Genomic DNA, 12898 nt, shown 5'->3' with positions numbered 1-12898 from the left:
TGATCCATTGTTTTATGTTTTTACAACTTAATAGATAAAATATACCTCCCATTAAGCTGACCTCCTTAGGCACTGACAGGGTTACCTTAGGAACCTCAGGACAGAACAGAAGTTAAGACTTACAAAAACGGAAAGGGATGGTAGAACAGCAACAGGTTTGAGCCCATTATTAGATTATAGAATAGGAATAGGGAAATTAACTTTCTAAGTTTTGAAAGACCACAGGAAAAGCTACTGATAACAGCATTGTTTTATAGTCATAAATTCATTGCGTGGACAGTTATTTTAAAACAGATGACCAAAAAGGGAGCAAGCTCCTACATCCCCACTTCACCCCATCCCCAGCAGCAGAGGCTGTGACCTAAAAAGCCCTGGCTGTTGAAAGGTTAAATACGAAGAAAAGGAGCCCAAGGGAACGACAGAATTAATCAAGGCCTCAAACCAGAACTCTAGCCTTAGGTACAATCACCCCAATTGCACTGGACCAAGGACTTCAGGAGAATGTTTACATGGTCGGCAGCATGGCCCATTTTCTACTTTTCACCCAGGTGTAGCGGTAAAGAGCCAGATGTTTGGCATCACCAAGCAAAACATCCCTGAGACCAAACTGTTTACATTTCATCAAGGTTTCCCCTTAAGATGGGGCACCCCTGCTGATGTGCATCTTAATGACAATTAGAAACTCTATTCACCACCACCACCCCCATGGGGCTTCAAAATTAGCGCGACTACACTTCAAAACTTTGCTGGGTGAGTGCTGTTCCCGTTCCAAAGTCATCTCCAGGAGACCAAAATCAGCACCCAGTTTCCTTGCAGAGTGCTTTGTACCAAGAAAGTCACCCCTACGTTTTAGTAGAAATGAATTCAATAATCATTCAGCGAATGGATCTTTTTCCGGCTGTTAAGTGAACTAGACTCTTCTCTAACTGGCTGAGAGATGAATGATAAAAAGAGGAGGGATCTATTTACCTACAGAGGTTTTGGGCTGCAAGTGGGGGCGGGAAGAGTCCAGGGGCTCCAACACCCCCTCAAGGGATGGATGTTAAAAGTGAGGCCAAAGACCCCAGAGACTTTAATCAACTTTCCCCCTCCAACCTCCAAAGAATGAATTGGTTGTCTCTGCGGGCGCAACGGGCTCTTCCCTCTCACTGTGTACGGGCTCAGACCCAGCGAGGATCCAAGCTTCCCGCAGGGAACTAAAGACGCTCAGGCTGCGGGTGGAGACTTTCTCTAACTGTTGCGATTGTTTCTGGAGATGACCATTTGATGGCTCCCCCTTCTTCCGCCTCAACACACACACACACACACACACACACACACACACACACCACCACCACCACCACCACCACCACCACCACCACCACCACACACACACCACACAAACACACACACACACACACACACACACACACACACACACACACACACACACACACACGTGCACATCCAGAATACTTAGGAGCAGCAGGCCGCCTCTGACTGCGTACTTCGCACAAAGTGACAGTGGCGGAACAAATATTTTGGCCTGCATGGTGACCCTCTGGAGGGCGGGAGGCTCCGAACACCAAGCGGTGGAAAGGCGAGGCCAAGGCACAGGGCTTTTGTTTGCAAGGGTTCGCGGACGGCTTGGGCTCTGTCGGAGGCACCACTGAAAATGCAAACTCCGTCCGGGACAGAGAAGTGAACCATCTGGACCCCGGCTTGGGTGCGCTAGGAATCCAGAGAGAGATAGGCAAAGGAGCAGCATCACCCCCAAAATACTCTCTTCCCCGCCCAAGTCCTTCTATACTTCCTGTCAGCACTGACAACCGCAGCTGGGTGTCGAGGACCAGTCACCCAGAACACCCCAGCCCGCAGCCGAGCTACGGGACCAGCCCTTGATGGCCTCCCGCCGGCAGCCGGAGCTGGCCGCGGCCGAATGCCTGCTCCGGAGCCGGGGAGGCGCTTGCTCCGCACCCAGCTCTGCGGGACTGACGTGGGTCCCGGGCTCCGGCGCCGCTTACCTTGGGCAGCAGCCCCGCGTGTGGCCAGCAGCAGCGCGGCCAGCAGTGCCAGCGGTGGCGGGCGCGTCCCGCGGCGGCGCGGCCGGTGCATTCCTCCTCTCGTGGCGGTGCTGGCGGCTCCCTGGCGGCGCGCAGAACATCCACGGTCTCGCCCTGGGCTCCTGGCCACCTCCTCCTGCCCGCAGGCACTCACAGGACACCGGGGGTGCTTTGCAAAGCTCTTTGTCCCTCTGACCTGCTCCCTCGCCTCTGCTCGGCCGCCTCGGACCCGAGAGCGCGGCTCCTCCCGGTACTCCGCAGCAGCCCTGCTTCGGCCGGCGGTTCAATCTCAGGCTATCCTGGTCGCTCTAGCACACCGTGTGTCTCTCTGGCTCTGCGACTCCAGAAGAGCGTGCCCGGTGCCTGGGGCTGCGGTCTCTGGGCTCAGTCGGCGGTCGCTCCTCCAGCTCTCTTCGATTGCTCTTCTCGCCCAACTTGTCACTTTCCACTAACTCTACAACCCAGCGGCCCTGCGGGGACCAATGGTAGAGGCGGGCCCAGGCCGGGGTCCTAGCGCCCTCTACTGCCGTCTCCTGGACCCGCACCTTCCAGTGCATCCCTGAAAACAGCTACTGCACCCCCGTGCCTGCCCAGCATCCCTCCCCTCCCCCACTCACTGGGGACCAAGCCACTGATATTCATGGGACCCTTTGATGCCTTTTTGACAGAAAAGGACTTCGGGGAGGTCCCAGCCCAAAGTGTGACTGGATGACTTAGGAAGCCCCGAGTTTAACTGTCGAGCTCTGCCGCTGTTTAACTATGCCCTTGGTGAGGGAACATGAACAGATACTATACAATGCCTCTTTGATTTCTTCCTTAAGTTGCTTAAGAAAGAGTCCTGACACAAGTGACTCGTGTGTCCTTTTGTTTTTAATTTCAAGCTTCACTGCGTTTACATCAAGGTCATCTGATCTGCTTCTTTGGGGACATTAGTGAGGAACCCTCTGGGTTCTTTATTGTCACTGTTCCCTGGTCTCCTGAAAGTTGTTTCTCTGCCTTCTAGATATGAGCGCAAAGTACTTTATCAATTTGATATCATGTAGGTGTTCTGGTACTTTACATAAGGTGTGTTTCTCTTGCTCCCACTCGGCTACGTGAGTCTGTAACCTCCTACTTACAGTGTGTTTATCCTTTCCTCCCATTTTGCCATTTGTTAATTTTGTAATTCATAATTGCTCTTGGGGTTCCCCTGCAGAGAACACCCTGGATCAAATAGAGTGAGCACCCAGTGCGTGCCACACCCTGCCTGGAGTTCCAATGGCGCAAGAGTATTGTCCCCAGAACATAAAGATGCCCAGAACCTGCCTGTGGTCACCTGGCCTCTTACTAAGTACCTCCTGCCTGCCTGGTGCATTATAGCACAGAGACTTTTAAAAAGTCATTAAAACTGCATGCTACTTTGCTTTGTTAAATATATTGCTTCCCATATAACTGTTTTTAAAATTGATGCGCAGAAAGAAAGTGAATGACTTGTCCACACTCCCTACGGACCATGGATGGCAAAGCCAACACCCAGGCCCATTCCCATGAAAAGGCTAGAAGGTTTTAAACCAAGCCTGGCATGGTATGAGCTCTCTGTAAATGAGGGTGAAGTGGCTCACTACTGCACTTGCCACTTGACTCAGCTTTAGGATTTTGTAATGAGCTGTCACTTCGCTGAGGATAAGAATTCTGTTTCGATGTTCTAAGTATCCTGGGCGCTTGAAACGACAACTGGATACGAGCTTGATCTTCGAACAAGAATTAGAACACCAGCCGGGCGTGGTGGCGCACCCCTTTAATCATAGCGCTCAGGAGGCAGAGGCAGGCGGATCTGCATGAGTTCGAGGCCAGCCTGGTCTACAAAGCAAATGCAGGACAGCCAAGGCTACACAGAGAGACACTGTCTTGAAAAACAAGACAAGCGAACAAAAAGAACTAGACCACCATTTGGCGGGTTTTTTTTCCTCTTTATCTAATTAGTTCCTTGTCTTATTTGTCCTATGGGCATCCCATGCTCCTTGGGAAGCAGGCTGTGAGAGCAGAAACATGGGGAATAAGCAATGTTTATCGCAGCAGGTGACAGACTCTAAACTGCCAGCCTGGTGCCTTCAGGCAGGTGAACAACTAGCCCCTGTGCAACAAATAATCACGTATTCTTGGCTAAGACTTGGGGCAAGAGCCAGCCCAGCTGCCTTAACAGTTTTCTTTCTTTCTGTGAGTCTGACCCGAGGTCAGGGGATGATAGACAGAGGGCCTTTGGGTCAACCAGTTCACCCCCACAAATTGGTGTGTCTTCCCAGTCTTACTGCTTGTGACCCACTCAGTCCCGGCTCAATTATCTCCAGTCACTCGCCTGGGGAGTTGATTGCATAAGGCTCTCTTGTTGGAAAAGTGTCTTTGATGGTTGGCTTTAGTACACTGTGACTCAGAAATCAAAGGAAACTCGGTTATCATGCACAGTGCAGGTGGCCCTCGCTCCGTCTATAGTGTAACACCATCCGGCAGTCTAGGAAGCTCTCCTGCCCTCTCAGCCTGGCCCGGCCCACCCCCCCCCCTCCCCAACCAGACCAGGTATCTCAGGTAAGACCCAGCTGCTACTGCTGAGTAGACAGAACTTAATGGCACTTTTATCAGTACTTAAACCTTCCAGGAACTTAATCACAGAATCATAGACATGAGGAATGTGAGGGCTGGAAAGGGCCTTGGAAATTAACTAGTGCACCCTCCTGGGCATTTTAATATAAGAGAACTGTGGCACTTGGGAAGGCGAAATTTCCCTGCTCAAAGTCACAAAGCTAGTCAAAACCAAAACTGGAGCCAGATCAACCAGTCCAAGGTTGGACTCAAGCCCATATCAGTCTCTCTGTACTCTAAAACCCTTTTCCTAGGCAAGTTAGGAGAAAGGCTACGAGCAATTGAACCGTGTGTGTGTGTGTGTGTGTGTGTGTGTGTGTGTGTGTGTGTGTCCCTCCCCTCCTCCCTCCCTCCCTCTCCCTCCATCCCTTTTTTCTCCTCCCTCCCTCTCCCTACCTCCCTTCCTCCCCCCTCAGGCCTCCCCTCCCTGCCCTCCTTTGCCAGGAGTTGACACAGGTTGGAGAACACAGTGGCGCTGCGCTTCTCATGCGTTCCCAGCTCAGCCTCTGAGATCTCATGAGGCTCCTGATATACTGTCCTCTGCTCTGAGCTGCCCCTCTTGCTTACATTGCTCAGATTATACCACTGAGGAGACTCAAAAATATAGCCACGAGCAGAGTCAGGTACTACAGGAAGCATATTAAAATGAAACAAAACAAAAAAGCTATCTTTCATTTTCTGACGTTGTTAAAAAAGAGACCCTTGTGGGGGCCAGACTCTTCAGGCCATCAGTCGAGCTGGGCGGTGTGGAGTTTAAAATTTGTTTTTATATTTTACTTAGTTTTTTTAATTTTTAAATTTTTATTATTTTATTTTATTTATTTATTTTGGTTTTTCAAGACGGGGTTTCTCTGTGTAGCAAGAGCCCTAGCTATCCTCCTGGACTCACTTTGTAGACCAGGCTAGCCTCAATTTCACAGGGATCTACCCACCTCTGCCTCCTGAATGCACCACCACGCATGGCTTTTCTGCCTCTGCTCTTAATTGGCTGTGGGAACTGGGGTCAGAGTACTCCAGTTTCCTCATCAGCAAAGAAATATAGTAATGTCTACCATCTAGCTGTGTTCTGAACATTAAATTAGTTAACACATCTCAAAAGCTTGGCACAGTGTCTGTCATAGACTAAGCAGGCACTGTGTTCTAGCTGGTTTATTAGTGATTAAGAACACAGGTTTAACATGTGACAGACCTAGCTAGATGGCTGAACAAATTACTTAACCTCTTTATGATAGAATATTCTCTTCCAGATAATAAACCCAATTGTACAAAGTAGTTTTAGCATAAATAATATTCATTATAAATATTTTATTTTGAGACAGGATCTCACTCTGTAGCCTTGGCTGGCCTATAACTCATAGAGGTGCATCTGCCCGTGACTCCTGAGGTGCTGAGATTAAAGGCATGCACCACCATTTTAGGCATTCTTCATACAATCTTAAGGTGCATATACTCAACAAGTTACTATTATTCTTTTATGCTAAAACCTCTACACTATAAGATAGAGCAAGTCGATGAATTTGGTCAACATACAACCTGAATTTTTCACACAGTCTTGATTCATGTATTTTGATTTATTATCCTTCTAAGTCTATTTGTACATGAATAGAAAAGGATTGTCATCAGAAACACATAAAGGGGCTGGAGAGATGGCTCACAAGGTGAGAGCAATTGCTGTGCAAACACGAAGACCTGAGATTGACTCCTCAACACACATATAAAAAGCTGGAATTCCTGCACAGCCTATAATCCCAGCATTGGTTGGATGGGGGACTGGGCAAGACAGGCAGATCCCAAGAGCTTAGCCAACTAATCTCGTCAAAACAGTGAGTCTCCTGTTCAGTGAGAGACCATTTTTCAAAGCACGAAGGTGGAAAGCAATAAAGGAAGACCGCTGATGTACTGCTGTGGCCTCCACATGCACACACAGTGACATGTGCACCCCATGCATGCAGAGACACACATGCACTACCTACACACAACACTCAGCACACACTAAAACAAACAAATAGGAAAGTAATCAAGGCCTGGATCAAGGCCTGGAAGGGGTTATTAATAAAGCCAGTACAGGGTGTAGTAATTCCTAGGAAAATGTAGGAGAAAGTCTTGTCAATCTTTTATTCAACATGAATTTCTTGGCCAAATAAAACCCCCTCAACTTTAAAAAACATTTTAATTGACAAAGTTTGCTTTTTAAAAGACATCATTGCGGTTTGAGAGAGGGTTCGGTGGTTAAGAACACTTGCCTTTCAGAGCAGTGGAGTTTGGTTCCCAGCACCCATGTAACTCCAGCTCCAGGGCATCCAATACCTTCTTTTGGTCTCCAAAGCCACCCACACATCTGTACAGGCACATAGACACAAATCATGCAATCAGTCTTTTTAAAGACGTTGCTAGAAAAATAAAAAGCTAAATCACAAACGGAAAGAAAGTGCAAAGCCTTTGCTGGACACAATATACAAGGAACCAGCTCAACTCGATGGCAAGAAGGCATCCCAGCCTTTAAAACAGAGGGCATACCTGACAAACGCTTTGCCAGAAAGCATGTATGAGTGGAGAAAAAAAAACACGGTTAGATGAAAAGCATTCACAGTCATGAAAATACAGAGTAAAACCACCATCAGACACAAACAGGAGAGGTGAAGTGAAAAAGGTGTGCCCTGTTCAGGTGGGGCTCCAGGGTTCGGAGCAGCTTGGAACTTTCACTTACTGCTCATGGGAATATAAAATGGTGCAGCCACTTTAGAAAATGGTTTTTCAGTTAAAAGCAAAATCTATACCTACCATATGATCCAGCCATTCCTATCCTAAATATTTATCCAAAGGAGATGAAAGGATATGCCCACAAAAAGACTTATCCAGGAAAATTGATAGCAGCTTTATTTGTAATGGCCAAAAGTTGGCAATAACCCAAATGTCCATCATTAGGTAAATGGATAAACTCTGGTATATCCATATAATCCAATACAGCTCAACAATAAAATGTAATAAATTATTAACACACAATTAAATGTAGACAATAAGTATGCTAAGTGATAACTACATTTTAAATATATATACTATGTGAGTCTACTTATATAAAATTCTAGAAAACATAAACTAGTCTATAGTGATGGGAAAAAACCCAGAACATTTACCTTGGGTCAGCGGAAGGGAAAGATGGATAACACATCAACACTAAGACATTCATTATATCCATCGTGGTGATGGTTTCCTGAATGTGTACACGTAGCAAAGCTCGTGGGAGAAGTTTGGGTCCAATCGGGAGATACACAGATTAAACAGGGTGAGTTTAATGAAAAGAGACAGTAACTATTATTTAAGAGGGGAAGAAAGAGTAGCAACAACATAAGGTAATTTTGAGGTATCACAGGGCAGAGGGAGATCACTCCAGGAATGGCAGACTGGGAAAGGGGTCAGACCTCACTAGAGAAGACCAGATTCAGGTGACCAATGGCACCTGGGTGGCTTGGAAACTGGCTAGTCTTAGCATTCTGGTAGAGCAAGCAAGACAGCATAGCAACAGCATAGAACACGCAGAAGTCTGAGCACTGGGGTAGGCAGGAGGCCTTCAGGACACAAGGGCAGAGGGAGCATGCGATGACCCAGCAGCTCTAGTCTTCTTCTTCCTTGCAGCCTATGGATAGACTGTGGGGACTACAGAAGGAGCAGCTGCAGAGGGTGTGGCTCTGCAGGCCAGAACCAACTGCATGCAAGTCACACGAGTTTTGTCTTAGTTCGGGTTATTACCGCAATGTTGAAATACCATGAACAAAAGAAACCTGGGGAGGAGATGGTGTGTTTGGCTTACATATCCTGTGTCACAGTCCACTGAGGGAGGCCAAAGCTGGAACGCAAACTGGGCAGTAACCTAGAGGCAGGAGGAGCTGGTGGAACGCTGCTCACTGGCTTGCCCCTCCTGGCTTGCTCAGCCTGCTTTCTTATAGCACCCAGGACAAGCAGCCCAGGGATGGCTCCGCCCACACTAAGCTGGGCCCTCCCCCTTCAATCAGTAACTGAGGAAATGCCTTACAGTCTTGGCTCCAGTCCGATCTTAGGGAGGCATTTTCTCTGCTGAGGCTCCCTTCTTTCAAATGACTTTCGTTTGTGTCAAGTTGACATAAAACTAGCCTGCACAGTCTCCATGTTGAAAGGCTTTGAGCTGGAAGGCTGTGCTAAAAATAGGCGCTAGACCCGTGGATACGCAGACTCCATCAATCATTACCATGAAACATTAGACCTGTAATGAAAATTGTAAAAAGCCTCTTTTTCCTGCAAGTGTCCTCCAACCTCCTTCCCTGAAAATAATTACTTTAAATAATAAATGCTTAAAGAAATTTCAGTGTTTCTTACATGGTATATATTTAAGGGCAAATTCAGAACTGAGATCAGCAAGCAGAACACTAGCACACTAATCAGAGTATTCACTGTTCGTTTTATTGTATGTATAGTATTTTATAAATATAAGTAAAAAGCTATTTAATAATAGCACACATCCAGCTCTGGCTCATGCCTAAAGAAGAACCAGCTTTGAACAGAACATTTGCCTAACTTATATGCATCTTAGGTGTATACAATCCACATGTGCTGGCATCCTTAAACCTCTTCCAGATCTGGACCCCAGGTTACATTTCAACAATTTAAATAGAGACAGAGGGCAGCAAGACTGGCTACTTAAGCAGATGGGAGACATAGGCAGCAAAGATACAGCCAGAATTCTTAAGTACACCAGTGTTGGTCTTTCCATACAATTGTTACCCAGAGGCTCTTTCTTTGCTCACCTGACAGAATACACTTTTCATCCTTCCTCTTCTCTTTTAAAAACTTGTTGACATATTTTCTTTTTGAGATTATAATTACATTATTTCTTCCCTCCTTTTTGTCCCTCCAAATCCTTTCTTATTCATCTCCTTCCTTTTTATCAAATTCATGGCCTCTTTTTTCCTTAGTTGTTGTTATATACATGTATGTATTACTGTATGTCTATTTGTAAACATATTTATCTCAATTATATTTCAAAAACATTTTCAAAATAAGCTAAAAGAGCACTGCTTGAAGAAACGCTCAAAACACAAACGAGAGAGACTGAAGAAAGAATTAGAAAAGACAGCTAGGGGAGAATGGACTATGTCACACAGAGAGCCACATACTTCCATCAGTCAATCTTCCTGTGAAATAAAGGAAGATACTCCTTAACACGTCAAGAACAGGCTGCAACAGGGCAAGAAAGAAGGCTAAGAAAACAGACAGTACTAGACTGTACAATCCCATGGTTGAAACTGAAAGCTAACTATAGGGGAAGGAACTTAAGCTCAGCATGCAATGGGATGGCAGTCTAGGGGGTAAGAAGAAGTTGCAGGATCACCAGACGTGGAAGTGTTCTAAAGAATAAGAACTCTAGAAAAGATCGTTGAATAAAGCAGGATAATTAGCTTGCTTCAACTCAGTGATGTAATTTAACATATTAAAAGCTAAAAGTCAGTCTATTGTTGTGATTAATACCTAAGAAAAATAGCTTAAAGGAAAAAATATTTGTCTTGGTTCCTGGTATTAAGAGATTTCAGTCCCTGGTTAACTGGTTCCATTGTGTTGGGCCTGAGACAGGGCAGAAGCTTCATGCTAGAGGGATCTTGTGGTAGTAGCTGCTCACCTCAGGACGATCAGAAAATAGTCAGAAGAGGTGAGAGACAGACTTCAACTTTCAAAGACATTCTTCCTGTAACTCACCAGTTCCAATTGAGCCCCACATCCCGCTACCTTCCAATGTTCCATTCAATTATGAATCCATCAACAGTTTAACCCACTGATTACAACACAGCCTTCATGATCCTATCAATTTTCAAAAGTCCAACACCAGATATCAACAGATATTTTGAGCAAGATTCTTCATAGCCAAACACCAACAATCCTAGTGAAAGCCTAACACAACAGCACAATAAGTGAGAATAGACTCTTAGGCCTTAAAAAATATCATTGCAAAAATACAAAATATTAAAACAAAGAGACAGTCCTAAACAGCTTCCAAGATGTAAAATAATTAGCAAAAACAAATTAGGTACAAACAAGAATGAAAATAGCATTTAGCATTTATAACTACAGAATTGGAGGGGAAAAAAAGCCTTGGAGAAGTGCTTTAAAAATTCTGAAGAAATGCTTGCTACTAAGAATTCTATACCCAGCTGAACTATCACTTAGAATATGAAAAGGACTCAAAATGACAAAAAATATTTACCCTGTAATAATTTCCTATAGCTTCAGTGATAACTTGCTATGGCCATGGTGGTTTAAAACAACACAATTTATTCTTTTGCAGACTAGATGTCTAAAGTCAATTTTATTAAAGGTAAAGTATTAGTCAGGCTGCTTCCTTTGAAGCTCAAGAGAACAAAATATAATTTACCGGTTTCTATGTGTTCCTTCCTCATGCTTTTTCTATAACTAGTGGTGTATCATATTCAAACTTCTCTGTGTTCTCATCTCCACACTGTTTTCTTTCTGTTAAAGGCCAGTGTGATTACATAGAGCAGACTTTATTGAACCAGGATCACATTATTATCGTAAGATCTTTACCGTAGTCATGTCTTCAAAGAGTTTTCTGAAATGTAACATATCATATTCACAGATTTGGGGAACTGGAATATGGATAACTCCACATACCATAAACTAATAAGGGACTAGGGGAACATGTACATGAAATCCAGGGTGAGAAAGATGTGAAGGGAATTATCAGAATAATAAGAAGGGGACCCTCTAAAAGAGGCAGTGAGTAGCTAATTAGGTAGACATAAGCAAGATTTCAACAAGTCTGAGGCTCATGAGAGAGTTCAGCCCTGGATAGAACTCAGGCGGATTTAGGTCTAAGAGAGACTTCTACGTTAAAGGAAGTATTTTAGGGTGGATTGGTGATCATATAGAAAATGAGAAAAACAGCTATAAGCTAATCATTAACTCTATGAAATACAAGAAGATGAACAAAAAGAGGGGAAAGAAATATATTCTATGGCCTAGTTAGCCATACATAGAAACCATGTAGACAAACTATTGAAAATACTAAAACTGGTCAAATTTATGCTTATATTATTCTGAGAGAACTGGATGGGAAGTGTGTAGTGGTCTTTGTGGCAATGGACAGTAAACACATAGCTCATAATGGAAGTCAACAGATCATGCTACTACTGAAATAGCAAACTTTAGTTGCATGTTATTTGAGGCTCTGAAGATAAATACTGGAATATGAGATTGGAGGAATGGAAATCAAAAGTCAAGTATGGGAAGAAGAACGTAATATGAGAGTAGCAGCATCATGGAGAGGCCCAGTGGTGCTGCTCCTCTGTAGGCCAGAGCTGAAGCTCAGGGATGCTGTTTTAGTACAGGAGTTGCTGATCGTGATATGGATGGCAACATCCCCAAATGAAGTCCAGACAGAAGTGCTTAACTGCAGAAGCAATGTAGACAAGGTAACTATGCTAAACAGTGGACTTAGAAGGGTAGCCAAGGTACCTGGCTCACAGCATTATGGAGCTGGGCATTCCTTAGAGCAAGACATCGATCTACATGTGCAAAGCCACTGTGTGAAAAGGGCCTTTTTAAAGCATTCAAACAAAATAAACAGAAGGTGGACAATTAAGGTTCAGAGCTCAGTTTCACCAGGAAACACACACACACACACACACACACAGAGAGAGAGAGAGAGAGAGAGAGAGAGAGAGAGAGACAGAGAGAGACAGAGAGAGAGAGACAGAGACAGAGACAGAGACACAGAGACACAGAGAGAGACAGAGACATAGACACAGAGAGAGACAGAGACACAGACAGAGAGGGAGGGAGGGAGGGAGGGAGAGAGGGAGGGAGGGAGGGAGCTAACTGGTTCTAGGCCAGGCCCAGAACACAATGAGAGGACAGATTCTTAGGAGGAAAGTCTCTGAGACAGTGCACATTGCAGTAAGTATATAAAAAGAGGCAGATACTCAGCAGAAGCAAGCTGTGGTACAGGGCTGCTGTTTGGTCCATATGACCCAGAATACCTTGTGTTATTAGATGGTGGCTGTTGAGAGACAGATGTTGTATGAAGTAAAAGACAATCTTGAATAGTAAAATCAAGAATAGATTGCTAAGGCTCTGTATGACCATGCCATGTTTTAGTAGATACCTACTAAACACTCAAAAAAATTATAATAAAATAAAAATAAAGTCCAAGTGTGGTGGCCCATGCCTTTATTCCCAGCTCTTGGAAGGCAGAGGCA

The 12898-nt window shown here is 44.9% G+C and overlaps 1 protein-coding gene across 1 annotated transcript in view; it reads right to left on the bottom strand.

Annotated features, from left to right (window-relative positions):
- ROR1 (receptor tyrosine kinase like orphan receptor 1) overlaps positions 1-2541 on the bottom strand; it is a 345467-nt gene extending 342926 nt beyond the window's left edge. Inside the window, exon 1 of the mRNA XM_084785977.1 lies at positions 2004-2541. Within this exon, the coding sequence (XP_084642103.1) occupies positions 2004-2094 (91 nt within the window). The 5' untranslated portion in view covers positions 2095-2541. The remainder of the gene's footprint in view (positions 1-2003) is intronic.
- Positions 2542-12898: the final 10357 nt, after the last annotated feature.

Source organism: Acomys minous (genome assembly GCF_964271855.1).
Source record: "Acomys minous genome assembly, chromosome: 6".
Classification (NCBI taxonomy): domain Eukaryota; kingdom Metazoa; phylum Chordata; class Mammalia; order Rodentia; family Muridae; genus Acomys; species Acomys minous.
This window is presented reverse-complemented; position numbering and strand designations above follow the sequence as displayed.